This window comes from Perognathus longimembris, chromosome 1 (assembly GCF_023159225.1).
Source record: "Perognathus longimembris pacificus isolate PPM17 chromosome 1, ASM2315922v1, whole genome shotgun sequence".
Classification (NCBI taxonomy): Eukaryota; Metazoa; Chordata; class Mammalia; order Rodentia; family Heteromyidae; genus Perognathus; species Perognathus longimembris.
This window is the reverse complement of record NC_063161.1, coordinates 79,336,166-79,357,573: the sequence shown is the minus strand read 5'-3', so window position 1 is coordinate 79,357,573 and position 21,408 is coordinate 79,336,166. Positions and strand designations below refer to the sequence as shown.

Below are 21,408 nucleotides of genomic sequence, written 5' to 3'. Positions count from 1 at the left end.
GGCCAAATCCTACCCATTTTGCTTCTGCACTGCCACTGTTGAAGACTTCAAGATCATATTGTTACTATTGAGGGAGACCGTTTAAGCAATGACATCTTCCATCTCTGTCTGTCGTCCTCCAAGTTCCCTCTGTGTTCTGTAGCCACAGAAGCAACATCCTCACTGCCCTCCCAAATACTCCTCACACACCTTTGTATTTGCAACTGGAGGTGCTTTCCCATAAACATCCATGTGTTCATAAGAAAGCATACACTCCAGAGCAAAGACCAGACTCCAGACAGCACTGGGAGCCAGGGCAACTGCCAGAGACAGTGTGGCTGATGGTGTCCATGAGGCACTCTGCACCCCAACTGCCCAGTGATAAGGCAGGTGCAGAAGAGACGGGCATCCTGGCATCTCCCAGGTAGGATATGCAGGAGGAGGAGGGAGCCTGGCACCTCCCATGCCAGCCCTGCCCCTGGTCAGGGGTGGGGAGACCTAGCCAGAGAGCTGGGCTGAGTGATTTATCCTGGTTCAACTTCACTTAGCTGGCAAGGAAGGAAGCTAGCCCTCCCCCAGGTGTGCTGGACCCCTGAGACTGTCCCAGGGGCTTCCTCATGACCACAGGGAAGGGTTACACCTTGTCTGGGCTGTCCACATACACTGCCATCTCCTTGTCCACCTGTACCTCTGTCAGCCCACAGGAGGCTGTTCTTGGTGGAAACCCACCTGCTTCTCCAACAAGCATTAAACCAAGCATAGGGCTGTGGCCCTGAAGCTGGTCCTGGCTCCCTTCTTCCTGGGAGGCCCCTGGCCTGCCTCTCTATCATTCTGGTCAGTCCAGACCCACCCAGTTTGCCCTGCCTCCTCTCAGAGGGCTTCCTGGTGTAGACTGGGAGATCTAGTCTATTCCAGCAAGCCAAGAGGAGGGGTGCCGGCTGGTGAGCTGACCTTTATCTCAAATGTTTTGTAAAGGGTGAATTCCCCCTCTGAGAACTCTAACCAGCCCAGAGACACTCATATCTGTCCATTCATTCGATGAGTGTTGAGTGAGCCTGGCTCTATGCCAGGTGGGCACTCTTCTAGGTTTGAGGGGGTCATCCGTGTTGGAATTCACCTCCAATGGAGAGTGAAGCTTCCAGGAGCCACAAGGAAGGTCACCAGGACTGGGAGGCCAGGAGCCTGAGGCCAGCTGGTCCTCCTGGCCACTCTGAACTCCATGGTTCCTCCCTTTGAGCCCAGCCCCCTTCTCCAGGAATAGCGCCCACAGACTGGGCCTTGCACAGGAATGGCCCACAGGGGCCCCAGTTTCCCGACAGCTCCTGGGCCCCATGGTTGGCAATGAAGCCAGTGCGTTGCTGGGCTATGCTGGCAAAGCCAAACTGGGGGCCACAGCCCCTGCCCTGAGCACCTGCCACAATAGCTCTGCCATCCGGGCAGTCCAGGCATCGGTGTGGGACTTTGTGCCCACTGCTTCCATCTTAGCCGGCTGAGGTCATTTTGTTTAACCTGCCAGTCAGCAAGCAGTCATATTTTTACCCCTTTGACCTATATTTAATATTCCTGTGGTGTGTGTGTGTGCGCGCGCGCACGTGTGCACACACACACATGTGCCAGTCCTGGGGTTTGAACTCAGTGCATGGACACTGTTTCTGAGCTTTTGTGCTCAAGACTGGCACTCTACAACTTTAATCACAGCTCTTTTTGTGTGCTTCATTGACAAGAAGACTCTTACTGACTTTTCTGCCAAGGCTGTCTTAGAACCGCGATCCTCAGGTCTCAGCCTACTGAATAGCTTGGACTATAGCCATGAGCCACTGGCGTCCAGCAGCAACTTCTTTGTATATGTGTATGCAGGCACCAGGACTTGAACTCAGGGCCTCATGCTCTTGCTTAGCCTCCTTGCACACAGTGTTCTGCTACTTGAACCAATGTCAACCATCCAGATTTCTACTAGTTAATTGGAGATGGAGTCCCAGGGACTTTTCTCCCCAGGCTGGCTTCAAATCTTGATCCTCAGATCTCCGTCTCCTGAGTAAGCAGGGATTACAGGTGTGAGTCACAGCACTGGTTTTTAATGACTCATTTTAAAGACCTAGATATTGTCTGAAATATGAATTCCCTTTCCATGTAAAGGAGGGCCGCGGCCCATGTGATCCTGTGATCAAGGCCCACTGCTCTACTCTTCTTAAAGATTGTTTCCTTTCTCCATTAAGCAGAGTGGTTATTTTGTGGCTTCTAGGACACCATTTTAGTACACCAAATTTCAAATTCACTTTCCTCCATGACAGAGAGGAAACATAGTATCGAAGCTGGCCTCTCAGAAAGGCTGAAATCTACCCATTCTGTGCAGGGTGGATCCTGGAAAACTGGAGTGCTCATAAGCTCTGCTCAGTGCTCCTGCATGGAGTTGGATGCAATGATAAATATATATAAATAGATCAAACCAGGCATGGTGGCTCACACCTGTAATCTCAGCTTGAGAGGCTAAATCAGGAAGAGTTCAAGGCAGCCTGGACTACAGACACAACTCTAGGCCAGGCTGGAATTCAGTCTCTATACAGCCTGACCCTGTCTCAAAACAAACACCTCAGGCTCCTGCCTTCCTACCTGTTCCTGCTACCTCCTTTCCTCCCTGTGGGCACCATGTTCTGTTAAATCGAAAGTAGAGTACCCCAACTGTGGCTTTCCCTGTGGCAGGCAGGCTGAGAAAGCTCAGGTTTCTGTGATGCCCCAGCTGGGAGCAAGAGTGCAGCTGTACTTCTTCATACTAAGGTGGGAGCCATGCTTTAAAAATGGTGTTCATGTGCTGGTGCTAGTGGCTCATGCCTGTAAGCCTAGCTACTGAGGAGGCTGAGGCCTGGAGGATTGCAATTCGAGGCTAGCCTGGACAAAAAGGTCTGAGAGATTTCATCTCCAATCAACCAGCACAATGCTTGCTTAGTGGTGTGACTCAAGTGGTAGATCACCATCCATAACACCAAGTGAGATCTTGAGCCCCTGAATCCAAACTGCAGAAGAAAAAGAAAGAAAGAAAATGGTGGGGTGTTAGGGGCTCATGCCTGTAATCCTACCTACTTGGGAGGCTAAGATCTGAGGACTGCAGTTCAAAGCCAGCCCAGGCAGGAAAGTCTGTGAGTTTCTTACCTCCAATTAACCACAAAAAGCTGGAAGTAGAGCTGTGGCTCAAGTGGCAGAACACTAGCTTTGAGCTATAGGACAGTACTCAAGCTCTGAGTTCAAACCCCAGGACCAGCACATGAGAGAGAGAGAGAGAGAGAGAGAGAGAGAGAGAGAGAGAGAGAGAGAACACAAGGGAGGGCAGAAGCAAGCAAGCAAGGAAGGGAAAAAAGAAAATGATGTTAGTGGAATATGTCAGTTCTGGGGTCCGTGATATCATGGTTGGGGCCTAAGTAATTCCACACAGAATTAATACTGGGAGATTTCAGTCTTGGACACAAGGGTGTAGCTTATCAGTCATGTAACCAAAGTTCTGAGGCTCATAGGAGGTCTACCTTGACACAAAAATGTGGGGTGCTCAATTCACAAACCATATCAGCTAGGACAAGGGGCGCCAATGGGGGGGCCAGGGAGATAGAGCTGGTTTTCCCAGGGGCAGGAGGTGGTGAAAGAAGTGAGCAAAGAGCTTCTAAAGGAGGTTTAAGGACCAGCAAACAAGCCTTAAGGAAAATCAGGAGCAGGGTTGCTCCCCTGTAATCCCAGCTCTCAGGAAGTTGAGACAAGAGGATTATGAGTTCCAGGCCAGCCTGGGCTACATAACAAAACGTCTATCTCCACAAAATATTTTTAAATGAGGTGTGGTGGCTCACATCCATCCCAGCTATGAAGGTGGTGGAAATTGGAGGACCACAGTTGGAGGCTAGTCTGCACAAAAAGTTCATGAAGTATCCCTCTCAACCACCAAGCAGGGCATGATGGTGCACATGAGTCATCTCAGCCACAAGGCAGGCAGAGGTAGGATCTCAGCTTAAGGCTGCCCCCTGTCGAATGCAGATGAGCCTGAGGTGTAGCTCAAATACAGCAGGTACAGTACATACTTAGCGAGCATGAGGCTGTAAGTTCAAATCCCAGTATCATCAATTTGTATCTGTGTGTGTGTCCATGTGAGTGTGAGACTGGCACCTACTACTTGAGCCACAGCACCACTCTGGGCCTTTTGGTGACTGATTGGAGATAAGAGTCTTATGGACTTTCCTGCCAGGCTGGATTAAAACCCTGACCCTCATATCTCAGCTTCCTGAATAGCGAGGATTGCAGGTGTGAGTTGTCCAGTACCTGGTGAAGTTCCGCCTTTTCGTTGTTATATCTGTATAGTTTTTGGCTCCTTGACCTATTGCTTCTACCAAAAGCAGAGCATCTCTGCCAGTGGTGGCCATGTTGGTCCCCAGTATGCACCCCCCTCCCCCCGCCAAGCTGTCTCCTATGGGCCCCTCAGATTCAGCCCACCAGTCTCAGCTCATGTCAGCTTCCTTTCCCTTGAGCACTATGTCACTTGCAGAGTGAATCTCAATAACCAGGAAAGGTAAGTGTTGGGGGATGGGGTGCCTCTGTCTTGTTCCCCCAGGGTAAGATCACTGGGACATTAGAGTACATGAGACCACACAGGGCACTAGGCAGAGGTGGCACCATGCTGCCCTCCCTGCTGCTGCCTGGGCACCAGCCCTGCCCACTGCAGCCAGCTGCCCACTCCCAGCTCCCAGAATAGTCTGTGGCCAGCGCTGGCCTGTGGTCAGCAGCTCTGGAGCCTCCTGGGGCTCGTGGGCGAGGAAACCTCAGAAAAAAACACCACAGATCCGGACAGGACAGCAGCCAGCAAGAGCCTGGGATGGGGGGGTGCCTTCTCCACCCAGCCCTGCCTCCCAGGCTGAGCAGCTCTCAGCCTAGCTGGGGTGGCAGAGCACAGGGACTCTCAACCACACTGCTTTGGTCTCACACCCAGGAAGGAAGTGGTGAGCCCTTCTGGAATGTTCCTCAGCCATTGAGGCAGGAAAGCTGAGCTTAGGGGGACAGGAGATAGGCAAAGTCCCTGTGTGCCTATGAACCATTTTCTCTTTAACATGTAGCTCCAGGAAGCCTTCCTCTAGATCCTTCCATACCCCCCCCCCATGTACCCTCAACATCCCCTCAAGTCTCCTTCCTATCTTGTTACACCCTCGGGTTCAGCTCTCTTCCACTCAACCTGGATACAGCCATCCACAAACAAGCTCCTCTCCCCGCCCCCCCCCCCCCCCGCCTCCTCTCTCTCTTATTGCTGTGTGTGTGTCCCTGTCCACCTTGTTATTGAGGTCAGAGTGGTTCTTAGCCAAGGCTAGCTGAGGCTTCACACATGCAGGGGCTCTCACCTTGAGTCTCTCTTGCTTCAGCCATGACATGAAAGAGCAATGGAACTGGGCACCAGTGGCTCACACCTATAATCCTAGCTACTCAGAAGGCTGAGATCTGAGGATCATAGTTCAAAGCCAGTCCAGGCAGGAAAGACTGTGAGACTCTTACTTCCAATTACTAGAAGTGGCACTGTGGCTCAAAGTGGTAAAACGCTACCTTTAAGCACAAAGAAGCTAAGGGACAGCACCCAGGCCCTGAGTTCAAGCCCCAAGACCAGCAAAAGAGAGAGAGAGACAGAGACAGAGACAGAGAGAGAAAGAAAGAAAGAAAGAAAGAGAGAGAGAGGGAAGGAAGGAGGGAAGGAAGGAGGGAAGGAAGGAAGGAAGAGAAAGAAGGAAAGAAAGGAAGAAAGAAAGAAAGAAAGAGAGAGAGAGAGGGAGGGAAGGAGGGAAGGAAGGAGGGAAGGAAGGAAGGAAGAGAAAGAAGGAAAGAAAGGAAGGAAGGAAGAAAGAAAGAAAGAAAGAAAGAAAGAAAGAAAGAAAGAAAGAAAGAAAGAAAGAAAGAAAAGAAGGAAGGAAGGGCGAACAATGGGCAGAACTGGGTAGATGACTTCTCATCACCAGCCCATGCTGCCACCCCCAGCTGCCCACAGTCCAGGGGAAGGGGTGTTCCTCATTAGCCCCACATTTCTCCATGATCTGGTCACCTTCCTGTTCCTAAGGGCCACTTCTCAGCCCAGTGAGGTGGACCCCCATCCCTAGGTGGGTCCCTTCACAGGAGCTGACAGTGAAATCAGGATCTTCAGAGAACTTGGGCCAGCCCCCACTTCCCATACACCTTCCGGAACTGAAGGCCCACACTGCCCCTGCCCTGCCCCCAGCCTCCTCCTGGCTCCCTCCCCGCTCTCACATCCCAGAGATCAGAAGTCTCTAAATGTGAGCACAGGAGTCCCAGATGTTTCCCTCAAATGTAACTGCAAATGGCCAAAGTATGTTTGCAAAGGTGCACTCTCCACACAGGCAGATTGTTTTGAGGGGTTCATTGTTGAAGCAGGAGCCATCTGCAAAGTTTTGAAAGCCATAGGAATCTGAGCTCTAGCAAGGAGAGTTACATCTTTCAAAAGAAGTAGAAAAAAAAAAAAGAGCCAGGCACTGGTGTGGCCCCTGGGGTCTAAATAACACCATCCAGGTGGGCGAGGGTCTCCCATGAGCTTCAGGATGACCAAAGACCTCACAGGATGAACCCAAGAAGGCCAAACACAGCCGGATGCTGGGGGCTCATGCGTGTCATCCTAGCTACTCAGGGAGCTGAGATCTGAGGTTCACAGTTTGAAGCCAACCTGGACAGGAAAAGTCTGTGAGACTTATCTTCAGTACAGTTGGAGCTGTGGCTCCAAGTGGTAGAGTGCTAGCCTTGAGCAAAAGAGCTCAATGACAGCACCCAGGCCCTAAGGACAGCCTTCTCTAGCTGTGGTTCCTCCTCCATGACACTGCATGGGGATCTGCAATCAAGTTCACCTCCTCACCTCCCTGTGTCTTCTGTCCTGGACAATATTTACAGCTGAAAGCAGCAGCCAGCCCGGCATCCTCAGTGCCCTGAATGGTGCCCTGACGTGTCCATATTAAATATCTCATTACTAGCTTTGCTTTGGGGTCACTCCCAGCAGACTGAAGAGAGGTTAAGGAATTTAATCCCATTGCTCCACAGCCTCCCATTCAATGCTCCCCATTCATCTCCAGACTCTCAGCTCTCCTCAAGCTTCCTGGAATAGCTCTCAAATTCTGCCCCAAGGCCTTTACACCTATATCTCCTGCCTGGACCATTTCTGGAACTCCCAGAAGTACCCATAGTTTTCATTAAAATGTCACTCGGGTCATCCCTGACCATCCAGCAGAAGTGTCATCCCTCTGCTGAGTCCCAAACTCCTGTCATTCCCTGTTCTACAAGGGCTTACTGGAACTCAGGCTTTGGTGACAAAAGCCACAGAGCCATCCTGCAGTCTCTGATGAAGTAAGTGTCACCAGCAGGTATCTGTATTCTTCCCTTGGATATTGGTGGTATGTCTAATTCGTGTCTGTGTGGACCTCGGTGTGTGTATCTGTGTGTGTGTGTGTCTTTGTGTCCTGTGTGTACATGGCCTGTATCTACATCCTCCTGTTTCTCCTGCCTGTGATTCCCATGAAAGGATTAAATCACATCAAGACACTCCAGATCAAAACAGAAAGAAAGCAGGGCCTTTGTTGCTCTGTTGGCATCTGACCTGATTAGATGTGGCCCCATTCATGAGCACCCGGTCTGACTCAAGCTCCTTTCCCTCCAGCCAAGTGAAGTCAGGAGGAACCTTGTGGAGGCCTTCCTGGGGGACCCGACCCTTCCCTGGAGGGGTGCATCCATATGGGAGGAGAGGAGGAGAACCCATGGTCCTCCAGTGTGGGGGTGAGCGTGTCTGGGAAAACTAGACAGACTAGGCAGGGAGGAAGGGGCTCCCCATTGCCTGGCTATCAAAGTATTCCTAGGGTGGGAACTATGGAGGCAAGAACTACACAAGGGAGCCATCCAGTGGTGGCCAGGAGGCATGATGGCACCCTGAGACTCCAGCAAGTCCCAGAGTGCAGCCCCATTCCTCCTCAGGACCAGCGGCCCCAGGTGTCTGCCATAGCTCTAAGGTTCCAGAACCGGGAGGCTGTGGAAGGCATGAAGCTGAGGGAGAGGCTAGCTAGTTGGGGGGGGGGGGGGGGTGTTAGCTCCTACCCCTGCTCATCCTGCCACAGGATACTTGTCTCTGCTCACCCCCCCCCCCAGGCCTGGAAGGTCAATCTCCCCGCCCCCCCCCCCCCACGGCCACCTCAGTGTTAACCTGGCTTTCTGGAATCTTTGAGCACACAAATGCACTCTGTGTGGCTGGAAGGACACTTCCTCCCTGACCGGTGACTTCCCAAGGATCCCCCCTCCAGGCTCCACCTACCTTCACCCTGGGGGTGGCAGATTCCTTCCCCAATAGAACCTCCAGCTCCTGCTCCAGGGAGGCTGAATTTGGGGCCCCCTTTCCCTTTCCAAATGACCTAAGAGACAGGTCAAACTGACCAGCCCCTCACCTTCTCATTCAGCAAAAAGCTAGTGGACGCCGGGCTCCAGACTCGGTGGGAAATAAACAGAAAGAACTGCTCAATGTGCTTGATTCAAGTGAGAAAAATCAGTCCCAAAGAGAGCAACACGAGGCCCAAGTGGCACAGATAAGGGCTCCATAACAAAGAGAGGGCTCCCCCTCCCCACCCCCAGACTTTCCATCCCTCCATCCCACTAAGAGAGGCTACTGAGCAGACTCCTTCTGAGACCTGCGTGGGAAATCTGCAGGTGCACGGGGGAAGGAGGGCTCTCGCTTGGTGGTGGAGCTGTGCCTCTCCTCCACTTACCTTCCTACAATTAGGGGCGCAAAGGCATATTGATTCCTAATCCCTACGGGGGCGCCCTGGGGCAGCCAGGGAGGCCCCGATGTAGAAGCAGAGTTTCTTTCCCAGGGTGTGTGCATCCCGACTTGGCACGGGGAAAGGAGGAAAGGCGCACCCAGCCCGCCCCCACTCCCGCCCCAGCAAGGACCGCCCGCCTCCCGCACGTCGGCGCGGGGGAGCCCGGCAGGGCGCGGCGCCGTCGGGGTTAAGGCGCAGGCGTGGCCCCTCGGGGCGGGGTGGGCCCGGCCTCGGCGCGTTCCGGGCATCCATCGCCTAAGCCTGGGGCCCAGCGCGCTCTCCGCCTTCCTCTCTGTCTGCGGCGTGGCGGCCTCGTCGTCCCTTCGTCCTCCTCCTCGCAGACCCAGGCGCAAGGCACAAGGTCGCTGCCCGGCGGGGAGCTCGTCCGGCGGCGCAGACGCCCAGCGGCCCCGGGGAGGGACTTGGCCTGCGCGCGGCCCCGGCTCTTCTGGGAGGAGTCCGGGAGGCTGCAGCCGGCGCCGGGCGCCGGGCTCGGCGGCGGGTGGAGGTCCCGGAGAGGTGGCCAGGCCGAGAGCCCGCTGGACTGGGCAGCTGCCGGAGCCCAGGCCACCCCCTCTCCAAGCCGGGCCCCACGGAGGAAGGCGGCCTCTCTCTCTTCGGTGGCCCCGAGAGCCGTGGCGGCATCGCTGGGCGCGGCCGAGGGGAGGAGAAAGCGGCCGAGCGAGCGCGCAGCTGGGCCCAGCCGTGCCTCGCGGGGCTGCGGCTCCGCCAATCTGCGGGCGCTGACGCGGGGGGCGGCTCCGGGCCGCTCGGATATCAGCCGGCCGGGCGTGGGGCGCCGGGAGCTTGGTCGAAGCGGGCGGGCTGCGCTCCCTGGGACCAAGCTGCACCTGCCCGGCCCCGCCGCCGTCCTGTACAACCCTCTCCCGCCCCTGCCCCGAGGCCTGGATCTCCGGGACCGCGCGGCCTGTGCAAAACTGAGCAAAACCAAGCCGTGCGCCAAGCACCCGCGCGTTCTGGCGCGCTGCGCCTAGCGTGGCCCAGCGGGAGAACCGTGTGGTGGAACGGATCGCCGGGTCCCAGCCGGGCTGGGCAGCTGCATCGCGGCCCTGAGGGTCAGATGAGTACCGGCTGCACCCCCTGCCATCCGCCGCTGGGCGCTCCCGAGAGACCAAAAGGGACCAGCCCGGAGATGGCCCGGAGAACCGGTGCATTGGCGGCGGGTCCTCTCTCTCCACGTCGTCCTTGCCTGGGAACAACCCGGGAGCTGGTAGCTTAGCTGCACTGGCTCCGGATGGACCTTGACCTGCCAGGCGGCGCCGCATTTGTGCCCAGCTCCAGCTGAGGGGAGAAGGGGGGAGCGCGACTCTCGGTGGCGGGGAGAGGGGGCTCCCAGAGTCCTAGACCCCCCGCTTTCCCAAAGCGCGTCCGGCCATGAAGATGATACTGGTGCGCAGGTTCCGCGTGCTCATCCTGATGGTTTTTCTGCTGGCCTGCGCGCTGCACATCGTGCTGGACCTGCTGCCCAAGCTGGAGAGGCGCGCCGCGCGGCCCTCCGGGGAGCCCGGCTGCTCCTGCGCACAGCCCGGGGCCGAGGCAGCGGCGCCCGGCTGGGCCCCAGCACGGGGAAGCCGGGCCGGGGAGCCTCCGGCTGCCGCCTCGGCTGCCGGCGATGCAGGCTGGCCGAACAAGCACACGCTACGCATCCTACAGGACTTCAGCTCCGACCCGGCCTCCAACCTCACGTCCCACTCGTTGGAGAAGCTGCCACCCGCAGCCGAGGCGGCCGAGCGCACCCCACGGGGCGGGCAGGAGCCTGGCGCCCCGCGACCCCGCGACCCTGCGCACAGGCCACTGCTGCGAGACCCGGGCATCCGGAGGCCCGCGCCGACCCTCTCCCCCAGCGCTGAAGGCTCGCTCCTGGCCAGGCTGTTTGAGCATCCGCTCTACCAGGGGGCCATCCCACCCCTGACGGAGGACGACGTCCTGTTTAATGTGAACAGCGACCTCAGGTTCAACCCCAAGGCAGCAGAGAACCAGGACTGGTGAGCATGGTTTTGGGAGGTGGGCAGGGATGGGCTAGAGCCTCTAGAAGGATCAGGCACACCCTTCCACAGTAGAGGTGTTCCACCTTCTGGGCACTGGCATTGTGTACGCATGTTGGGGCACCCCTTGGAAAGGTCTCCCCATAGAGACATTGGGTGGGCGGGGCAGAGGTGCCTCTACTCTTTGTCTAGAGTGCCCATGGTGACTTCTTGCTGGAGAAGGGCTGCTGGCTTGGGCTCTGGTGTGAGAGGCAGGCTGTACCCCCAGGGTCCCCAGAGCTCCTCATTAAAAAAATTTTTTTGAGTGCCAGTACTGGGGCATGAACTCAGGGCCTGGACACTGTCCCTTAGCGTTTCCTCTCAAGGCTGGTGCTCTGTCACTAAAGCCACACCTCCACTTTTAGCTTTTTGGTGGTCAGTTGAAGATAAGAGCCTCCTGGCCTTTCCTTCTTGGGTTGGCTTCAAACTTCCATTTTCAGATCTTAGCCTCCTGCGTAGCTGAAATGACAGGCATGAGCCACCAACTCCAGGTGAGCTTGGCCAACCCTGGCCTGGGAGGTCAATAGTAAATGCATTCATTGGAGAGCCTAGAGCTAGCCAAGGAGAAAGGGAGTTGGAGCCATCTTCCCAGGACAGGAGCTGGGCCATCAGCTTTGAGAGACACCGTGAGTTGTTCCTGGGTAGCACTTTCAGAAGGCTTGGATGCACCTATTAGTCATGAGAACTCACTCACAGAACATGAACTCACATACATCTTTCCAGCAGCCCTGCTTCAAAACCCACCCCCCCTCCCAGGTCCTTCTCTCTCAGTCACTCAGATCCAAATAAGCAGATGCTCGGGCCCAGGGCAGTGAAATATTAACTACCAGCAAGGCCAGAACAAATAACTACCTGCAAAGGTTACCCAGCCACAGAGAGAAGGCCAGGATTCTGAAAACATCCACAAAACCCTTTCTCCTCTCAAATCCGATGGGGGTGAATGCTCTGCTGTACCTGAGGCCATTTAGTAGCCTCTGAGCTTTGCTGGCCAGAGTCGAGAAAATGCTTAGAAATCTAGGTCAGAACAGGAGATCCATGCATGGGGAATGGAACAGTCCAGCCCAGGTCCAGGGGTCAAGGCACAGCTCTGGGGGAGGGAAAGCATCCAGCCTGCCCTTTCTATCCATGATAGGACAGGATTTGAGCAAGAAATTGCTCACCTACCAGTTGAATCTGTTAAGCAAGTTCCTCTTTTTCCTCTTGCTCAGTGAGCAGACAGACAGAAAGGCTGTCAGACTGTCCCAGGACCACAGAAGAGAAGGACAGGCCATGTGGCTGGCAGGGTCTGCTTTTGAAGCCTGAGTTGGAGTGAAGGACTGCCTCCATTGTTGGTTCCTCACCTAAGACTGCTTTCATTAAAATCCAGTGTAGCTCTGCCTCTGGCTCTTGGAACAGAAGCAGTGACCTGGAGAGATTGCTGGCAAACTACAGGATGTCTGTGACTTTCAGGCTGTCTGATTCAGAGATCCTCCCGACCTCTGCTCTGGGGAAGGGCTAACATTTCAGCTGTACCCCCCCCCTCGCCCCACCATCTCCCTCCCAACACCTGACAGGCACTTTCTGTAACCCCAGGAAGACTCGACACAGATAGCGCTGACGGCTTGTTGTAGTCTAGGCTTGCTGTCTGTGGTGTCTCTTACGGATGAATAGGAATTACAGGCCTTCAGGTCTATGATTAGGGGGTAGAACCTTAGGTCTGGACGAAAGTGCAAACTCTGCAGGCCCCCTTTTTGAGCAGAACCCTTTCACAAACCTGCACTTTGAACCCCGGCTCCCAACTCTGGCATCCACACCAGGTCCTTGGACATTTTTTTAAAATTTGACTCTGATGCATTTCTCTTCCTTCTAGGCCCCATGAAGGTGCTCAAGGTGCAGAATTTCTACCCACCGGGGATGGGGCAGTGGATTTCTACCCCAACTGGCTCAAATTCCACATCGGTATTAACCGATACGAGCTATACTCCAGACACAACCCAGCCATAGAGTCCCTACTGCAGGATCTCGGCTCCCAGAAGATCACCAGTGTGGGTAAGTCACCTACCTATGTGTTGGGGACACACATGGGACCGACTAGCTGGGACGTGGTAGAGTTGCACAGGGCCAGCTTCCTGGACAGATCTGGACAGTCCTGCTCCCTGGCTATCAAGCCACACTTAGGGGAAGTGCCTTTGAGGTCTGATGGGGGTGCCCTGGATGCTTCTAGCAATGCAGGCTGTAAGGTGCGACTACAAGAGGGGCATTCACAGCCCTCAGCAAGGGCCTGGTCACACCTCACCCACAGGAAAGATCCAAGGGGACATCCCCAGTGGCCATGGCTGGCCTCTCCTCCAGGACTCTCTGCTTTTCTTCTGATTGGTACCAGGTATAATTTGGTTAGAGCCTGGTGGTTCTGAGTTCTACTCTTCTCATAGCACAAATACACAGGGGTCTCCCATTGATGGGGAACCATGGAGCCCGGATCTCCAGGATGTAGCTATGGTGACATGGCTAAGGGCTTTGCAATCTGATTGGTCCAAAAAAGAAAAAAAGAAAAGAAAAAGGGAAAATAAAAATAACAGCATCCAGTTTCTGATTTCAGGAAAATGTGTCAGGGGTGGTTTCTGAGAACAAAGTTTGGTCTCAGCTGGGCTTTGGGCGATTGTTTGTTTGTTCTGGTCCTGTGAGTCACCCATGCTGGAGAGGCTTGTTGTGGGGAGCCAGCTGAGGGCCTGGGCTCTGCATTGCACTCGGGACAAGCCTCCATCCGTGCCTGGACACGGCCCGAAGCCTATCTTCTTTCAGGTGTCTGCATCCAGGTTCTGCACAAAAGGCTCTCTCCTGTTGCGGGCTTAGATCTAGCTGCTGACACAGAGTGCTTAGGAGCAGCCTGAAGGTCCGCAATGTTTCTTTCGAGGTGTCTGTGGTTCCGCTGAGCTATTTACAGGATGTCACTGGGCTGAGGAAGTTCAGATAGGAGGCTTCCTGCGCCCCCCCCCCAACCCCAGGGTGGATCAGAACATGGCCTGAAAGCTCTCTTCCTCTCACCACGCTCACTGGCAGGGGACATTTGCATGCTGCCAGCCAGGTCCCCTCCTGCCCCTTGAGGGGAAGAATAGAGGCTCTGGGCTGAGAGGGAGAAGATTCTGTGGATGTGGGGACTGTGTCACAGACAGTCCCCAGAGGGTGTCCCTTTTACTGCGTGTGTGTGTGCATGTGCGTGCGTGTGTGTACATATGAGTGTGTATGTGTGCATGCATGCCAGTATTGGAGATTGAACTCATAGCCTGAATTCACAGCACATTCTTCATCATTTTTACTCATGGATGGCACTCTACCACTTGAGTCACAGCTCTACTCCCAGGGTGTTTTTTGCTGGTTAATTGGAGATAGGTGTCTCACAGACTTTCCTGCCCAGGCCAGGTTCACACTGTGATCCTCAGAGCTCAGCCTCCTGAGTAGCTAGGATGATGGGTGTGAGCCACCAATGTGGCCTCCCCCTTCCACTCTCAAGTATGTAGACATGGATCCCTAAGAAATATCAAGTCAAGGATATCGAGCGACTTTGTGATTTTTTTTCCCCAGAAGATTTTGTTGGGTACTTCCTGTATCGCAAACACCTTGAGAAAAGCCTGGGTGGCCTCAGACATGTGCAGAGGCAGGCTAAGTGGGAAGGAGGGAAGCTGCATGACCCCCAAGGCCACTCGGCTCCTGGTGGGTACTGCCACCCACCATGGCCCTTCCGCCATGGGCACTTGCTGGGTTGTAATGTGGGGATTCGTCTCAGGAGCTCAAAAAGCAGGAGAGATGGGGGCCTCCAGGACCTCATTGGCCCCACTGAGGGGCTCTCTACTCCTCTTGACAGGCCTGGCTTTGGGGCCCCTATTGGATCTGACTCTCTGGGGAGGGCAGTGGGTACTTGACATCACAGCACAGTGGACGGCACCCCTTGTCTATGGCCAGAAAATCTCAGCTATGCCTCAGCCTCCAGTTCAGTGCTCCTAGGGTCAGTCCAGTACCAGTACCCATCTCTGCCTGAGCAGGTGCCACACCGCTCCCTGGATCATTGTGGTCCCCTGGTTCTAATCCCTCCCTTCTGGGTAGGGGCCCATCCCTGCACAGGCAGGGGCCTTCATTATGCAGATGCCCAGGAGGTGTTGGGAAGTGGATTTTTAGATAGGCCAGGCAGCCGTGCCAGCTCTATCTACCCAGCTGCTGGCCAAGGTGACTTCAGGCAGCCCAATGCCTCTGGCTGTCACCTGCAGAGGGAACAATGATAATCTAATCTCTACCTGCCACCCACCAGAAGCCCAGACCCACACAACAGCAAATCTTGGCCCAACCTAGATGCCTCTGGGAGCCTTAGTGACTGGCTCTGGCCCTTGTTGCTAGGGCAATACATGTGCACAAGGCAAACCTCCAAATACCACTGGGTCTGAAGACATGTCCCTGTGACCCCTACCAAAGGGACCCCTAGATCCTTGGTTGAGTAAACACATCTGAGGGGTGAGGGCAGAACCTGCCGGATAGTCTCCGTGTAGCATCTGCATTTTGGGGCAGGCCGAGCCCCCTGATCCCAGGAGCCAGGCTGCAGCAGATGTCTCAGTCTTCCCAGGGCTTGCCTCAGCCTGCTACTGTGGGGCCTGATGACCGCAGAATTGAGTTCACACTCGTGGAAATCCTTTCCACCTAAGGAAGCAAGAGAGAGACCCCAGGGGCATAGCAGACCACAGCAGCCGTGCTGGGTACCCAGACCCAGCTGTCTTTGCTCTGCAGGGCTGTCTCCCAGCCACACCACAGTGTCCCAGAGAGCGCACCCCCTTCTGGAGGTGCCCATGTCCCCCTTCTCAGCTGCCTGTGCTGACTAACTCAGCCCCAGGCAGAGGCCTTGGATGGACGCTTAAAATACAATTGCCTTTGGCCGGTCACCGATGGCTCACCCCTGTTGTAACCCTGGCTACTCAGGAGGCTGAGATTTGAGGAGCACAGTATCAAAGCCAGCCTGGGTAGAAAAGTCCATGAGATTATCATCTCCAATAAAACCACCATAAAGCTGGAAGTGGAGCTGTGTAGAGTGCCAGCCTTGAGTGAAAATACTAAGGGACAGCATCCAGGCTGTGACTCAAGCCCTGGTACTGGCAACACACATACACACACACACACACACACACACACACACACACAGACACACTCACATGGTCTTCATCCACAGTCAGCTGGTGGTACTGGGGCATCACACCAGCAACCCTCTTGACAAAGCCTGCCTACTGCCCAGATCCTACACAACTGTGACCCACACAGAGTGAAAACTTTGAAGGCTAACCCTGCCTTCCAACCCCCAAGCCACAGCTAGCTAAACTGAGGCCCCAGGAGAGAGGAGATTCGCCCACTTCTTTGCTTCTAGCCTGTGGGTGATGACTTTAATCTTCAAGTTATTCATCTCGATATTAAACCTGAGCCTGGAAAATGTAGTAATGTAACCCGAGAGATTCTGAGTGCTCTCTCTCTCTCTCTCTCTCTGTCTCTCTCTCTCTCTCTCAATAGTTCCATTAAATCTCCCCTGTTCAGAACCACTCGATCCAATTCACGAGGCTCTGTGTGGCCTACAGCACAGCTGGCTTCTGTAACAGAGATTTATTTATAGCCAGGCTGCAGACTGCCTGGTAACCGGCCTCGGCCGCCTTTAAAGAGGCTCCACACTCTCTCCACCTCGGCTCAGCTTGAAGGCAGGCCTGACAGTGGCTTCTGCTAGAGCCGGTGAGAATTCCACCGCTATCATGCACAATTAACAACGCGAAAGAAGAAATGATGCAATTAGCGGCTCAGCACTTCCGAATTTACTTTGAACCAGAAGGAGGAGGAGGAGAAAGGAGAAGGAATCCCACCGTGCAACCTCTAGCCAGAGGGTCAAAATTCAGAATTGTTCCCTTCGGGTCAGGAGGAAAAGTGTATCTGAGAGAAAGGCGAACAAAAGGGGGCATGTGATGACTCCACAGGACAAAAGAACCAACTAGGCTGGAATCTAGGATAACTGGCCAGGAACCTTCAAAGAAATAGAGTCCTTGGCTAGGGGCAGCCCAGGGAGGCAGTGCCAGAGGGTGGGGCATGGTGCCCCATCTTATTCTTGGAAGCAGACAATGAGATAGGAGCTAGAACAGGCCCCTCCCTCCATGCTCCCCCCTCCACAACTCCCGCCCTCCATGCTCCCCCCTGACCCAGACAGGGAGAAAGAAACCCAAATGCTGGACCCCCAGGGGCCTGGTCTCCTCCAGGACTCCAGCGCAGGCCAGCTGCAGGGTGTCAGGACCCGCCAGTCTATCGATGAGCCTCAGAGGCAGCAGTGATGGGGGACACTTGGAATGCACCTCGAGGAAGGGGCCGCTGGTGTTCCTGTTCTCGCTGCGGGGGGGTGGGGGGGGTGACAGGGCTCTACCAGACCTGAGCCATGCTGGGAGCATCTGGTAACTGCCACTCTCAAAATAAAAGTGAGCCGCCTGGCAGACAGGGACATAAATAATCCCAGGCTGCCCCTCCACCTGCAGGGCTGGAGGCCTCCCGGGGGGCGGGGGTGTCTCACAGCAGGTTGGGGTGGAAGACTCCCCTCCTCCCTTTCTAGAGCAGACAGTGGAGATGCCCACAGCTCCAGCCTGTGGGGTGCCTGTCCCTTGGGTATGGGCCACTGGCAGGTGGACACACCCCATGCCCTCTTCTGTGAGCTGCGGGTCAGTGGGCATAGGGACTGTGTGTGTCTGCATCACCTAGCCTAACATGAGCCCCCCCTAAGGGAGGCCCTCCACGCCCACACCAACACCTGCTCCCATTCATCCCCCTCAACAAGCTTCACGCAGACCCTTAAAAAAAAAAAAGACATTGGAGGCTGTGTGTGGTAGCACACACCTATAACCCCAGCTACTCAGGAGGATTGTGGGACCGTGGACCTATGCCAGCCCCAGGCCAAAAACAAAAACAAAAACAAAAACACAAGATACATTCCAAAAAATAACAGCAAAAAAAAAAAAAAAAAAAAAAAAGAGCTAGGGGCATCGTTCCAAAACATGAGACTCTTGAGTTCAAATCCAAGTATCAAATCCAAAATATTTCCTCAAAGTTTGTGCCTACACTCATAGCCAAGGCAGTAGTGTACAAGGCCCTTTGGGATGTGTGTGTGTGTGTGTGTGTGTGTGTGTGTGTGTGTATTGGTAGTGGGACTTGAACTCAGGACCTGAGTGGTATCCCTTAGGTTTTCATTCAAGGTTAACTTTCTACCACTTGAGCCACAACTCCACTTCAGCTTTTTTTTTTTCCTGGTAAATTGGAAATAAGAGTCTTCCTAGCTTTTCTGCCCAAGGTTGGCTTTGAACCCCAACCTCAGATCTTTGCCTCCTGAGGATTACAGGCGTGAGCCACCAGTGGCTGGCTAGCCCACAGGTCTTTAAAAATAAAAAGGAATTTATTTACATAAAAATGCCTCTCCTGTTCCATGGCCTCCTTCTCCCCACCCTCCCCCCCCCAAGTGGCAGGGCTAGGACCCTAGCCCTGCCCACATTGTTCTCCTTCAAGTGCTCACCTCTCCTCCCACAGGTGCCTTGCTTTCTAGGAGTCCCTGGTAGGTTGCCAGAGCTTTCTAGAAGCCTCCCAAGGCTCTTTACTGTGTAAGAAATATTTCCTCACTTTGTGCTGTGTTTTGGGGGACCGAGATGGGCAAAGCCCATCTCTGATAAAGGTTATGAGATGATAAAGATATCGCTCTGTTGTTTAAAAACACGGTAAACTTTTGAGAGACAATCCGTGTTCATGAACAGCCTCTATTGGCGCATGTCTGGGCTGCAGTGGGTACGGCGGTGCGGTCCTGGTGGCTTTGGAGTCGATGGGGTTGGTCAGTGGGAGGGGGCTGGGTACGGGGCCTGGCTGTGGAGGCCCAGTGGGGTCTGCTTTGGATGATGGGATGGTGAGCTGGGAAATGGCCACAGATGGAGGTGGTTTAGAAGGCGGGAGGCAGAGTCAAGCAAGACGGGTTTGGGGTACCGCAGTTCCATGAGGTTGTTGTAACATCTTTTGTTGGTTTCTCTTGTGATGGTACTGGGATTTGAACTCAGGACCTTGTGCTCTGGCTTAGCTTTTTCCACACAGAAGTGTGGCTTTGCTACTTTAGCTACTTCTGGCTTCCCCCCCCCCCCCCCGCCCCAGGTTTATTGAAGATAAGTGTCTCTGAGTTGTTTTCCTAGGCCTTGGATCTCAGCTTCTAAAATAGCTAGGGTTATAGGCATGAGCAGCTGGTGCCCAGCTCTGCTTGGTAATATTGCATCTCTTGTTTGCCCCATGGGGAGGGTCAGAGAAGCAATGAGAATCTACTTAGAACAAGAATGATTGGACTACAGGCATGGTGGCTCATGACTGTGATCCCTGATAGGAGGCAGAGGTGAGAAGATTTGTAGTGGAAGGCCAGACTGAGCAAAACCTTAGCAAGACCCCATCTCAACTAATAAGCTGGGCTTGGTGGTGCTTTCTGTGATTCTGCAGGAAGGTTGCAGGCTGAGGCTGGCCCCTGCCCTTCCCCCCCCCCAAAAAAAACAAGAAAAACGTAAGACACCATGTGAAAAAATAACGTATAAGAGCCTAGAAAACGCCAGGCTCTGCGTGCTTACCCAGTACCACCCATAAATGATTACACTGACCAGATTTGAATCATAGTGTGCCATTCTCAAGACCCACCCAGGAAAGAATAATTAAATCCAAGAGACCCTCCCCTCCCCATTGATTAAACACAAACGGGGCCATCCAATAGAGTTGAGTGGACTTAGTAATTGTCAAGCCATCGTACCCCCTAAGTGTCATAAGTGTTCGTTGCAGAAATCTAAAAAGTCCTGACAAAGAAAAGTAGAGGATGAAAGTCATCAGCAGGTTTTCTCCCGAGAAGTTAGTCGGAGTTCTGAGGGGCTTGAAAAAGTCTGTGCTTTGCATTCCTGCCTTTTCAGAAGACAAAGTCTCCGGAAGTAGAATCATTTCCTAATGCCGCTTGTTTAATGCTTGATGCATGGCCTCCAAAAGCCCTCACTCCTTTTTTGTTGTTGTTGTTTTTGGTGCTGGTCCTGGGGCTTGAACTCAGGACCTGGGTGCTGTCCCTACACTTTTCCTCTCAAGACTAGCTCTACCACTTCAGCCACAGCTTCATTTTCAGCTGCTCTGTGGTTCACTGGCAATAAGAGTTTCACACTTTCCTGGCCAGGCTGGCTTTGAACTACTCTCCTCAGATCTCAGCCTCCTCAGTACAGTAGCTAGAGTTGCACGTGTGAGCCACCAGGCTCTAAGAGCCCTTGCTTGATCTGTGCAGAAGGCGAGAGGCAGCCCCACTTCCCCTTGAATGGCGCCGCCCCTCCTCCAGGTCCCTCCTCCTCCCATCCCCTCGGGCCATGCCCTCCCTTGCTACACACCCTCCAGGCCCCTGCCAGCCAGCCAGCAATGCACCATCCTCCTTCCTTGCCCCCCTAACACCGTAAGCCTTCTTTTGGGGGGTCCTGGAGACCCACAGACCACTCTGCCATCTCCTGGTCCAGCCTCCTTCTCCACACTGCCCTCCCCCCATACCTGTGCCCTAGGCTTTCCCTAAATGTGGGATGGACTTAGCACCTCAGGCCTACCTGCACACCTGGCAGACATCACCCCAAGGCCGCAGTGCATCTCATCCTGTCTCCTAGCTACTGTTCCCCTGGCAACCAACCTCTCCAGCTGTCACTCAAGGGTGGCCCCGGTCCCTCGGTCCTCCGCAGCCCACAGCACCCCGCCAGGTCTTCCCTGGCATCGGCCATGTCCCTCTTATCCTAACTGCCATCACCAGGCACCCCTGCACCTGCCCTGTGTCCCCCACTTCTGGCTTCCAACTTCAGGGCTCAGCCATCCAGGTTGGCACTCGGGGGCCCAGCTGTGTTTCTCTGTGCACAGCCTGCCCTCCGCGCAGCTGTGCCTGGCCTTGGCCAGCTCGCACCTGCCCCTCCACATCCCTGCCCCTCGCTGTGTCCATGCCCCAGCGTGGGCCATGCTCCCAGAGTTCCTTCTCTACTGGCAGAAAGGAAAACCCAAGCCAGCGCTGATGGTTCCCGCCAGTCATCCTACCTACTTTACTCAGGAGGCCAAGATGCAGAGGGTCACACTGAAAGATAGCCTGAGCAGAAAACTTCTTTGAGACTCTATCTCTAAAAGAATAACCACCCCCACCCCCGAAAAAAGAAAAACTGGGCAAGGGGTATGACTGGAGAGGTAGAGTGCCAGCCAAGCAATGAAACCTACCAAGTATGAGGCCATGAGTTCGAGCCCTACTGCCACAAAGGAAAAGTCCAAAAGAGAGGTGTCCTTTTAGGAAATTCTTCAGTCTTCTCAGCTGGTGAGGGGTTACAATACTATGCTTTCTGGAAGCTTCCATCTATTACATCCCCATGAGCAGTGCTTTAGCCTAGGATCCCTCCAGAACTTTGCTCAAGCTTCCTGTGAACCCCAGAACCAGCTAGGGGGGTGGGTGGGGGGAGCTCTGCCTTCCTAAGCACACAGCCCACCCTCAGGGTCTTCTGTCCTCTCCTTTCTTGGGCTGGCCCTGGCCCTGT

General features: G+C 54.5%; 1 protein-coding gene across 1 annotated transcript in view; it reads left to right on the top strand.

Moving 5' to 3' along the window:
• The first annotated feature begins 9,599 nt into the window (after positions 1-9,599).
• Fam20c (FAM20C golgi associated secretory pathway kinase) overlaps positions 9,600-21,408 on the top strand; it is a 47,994-nt gene continuing 36,185 nt past the window's right edge. Inside the window, exons 1-2 of the mRNA XM_048330734.1 lie at positions 9,600-10,798; positions 12,687-12,865. Coding sequence (XP_048186691.1) covers positions 10,188-10,798; positions 12,687-12,865 — 790 coding nt within the window. The 5' untranslated portion in view covers positions 9,600-10,187. The remainder of the gene's footprint in view (positions 10,799-12,686; positions 12,866-21,408) is intronic.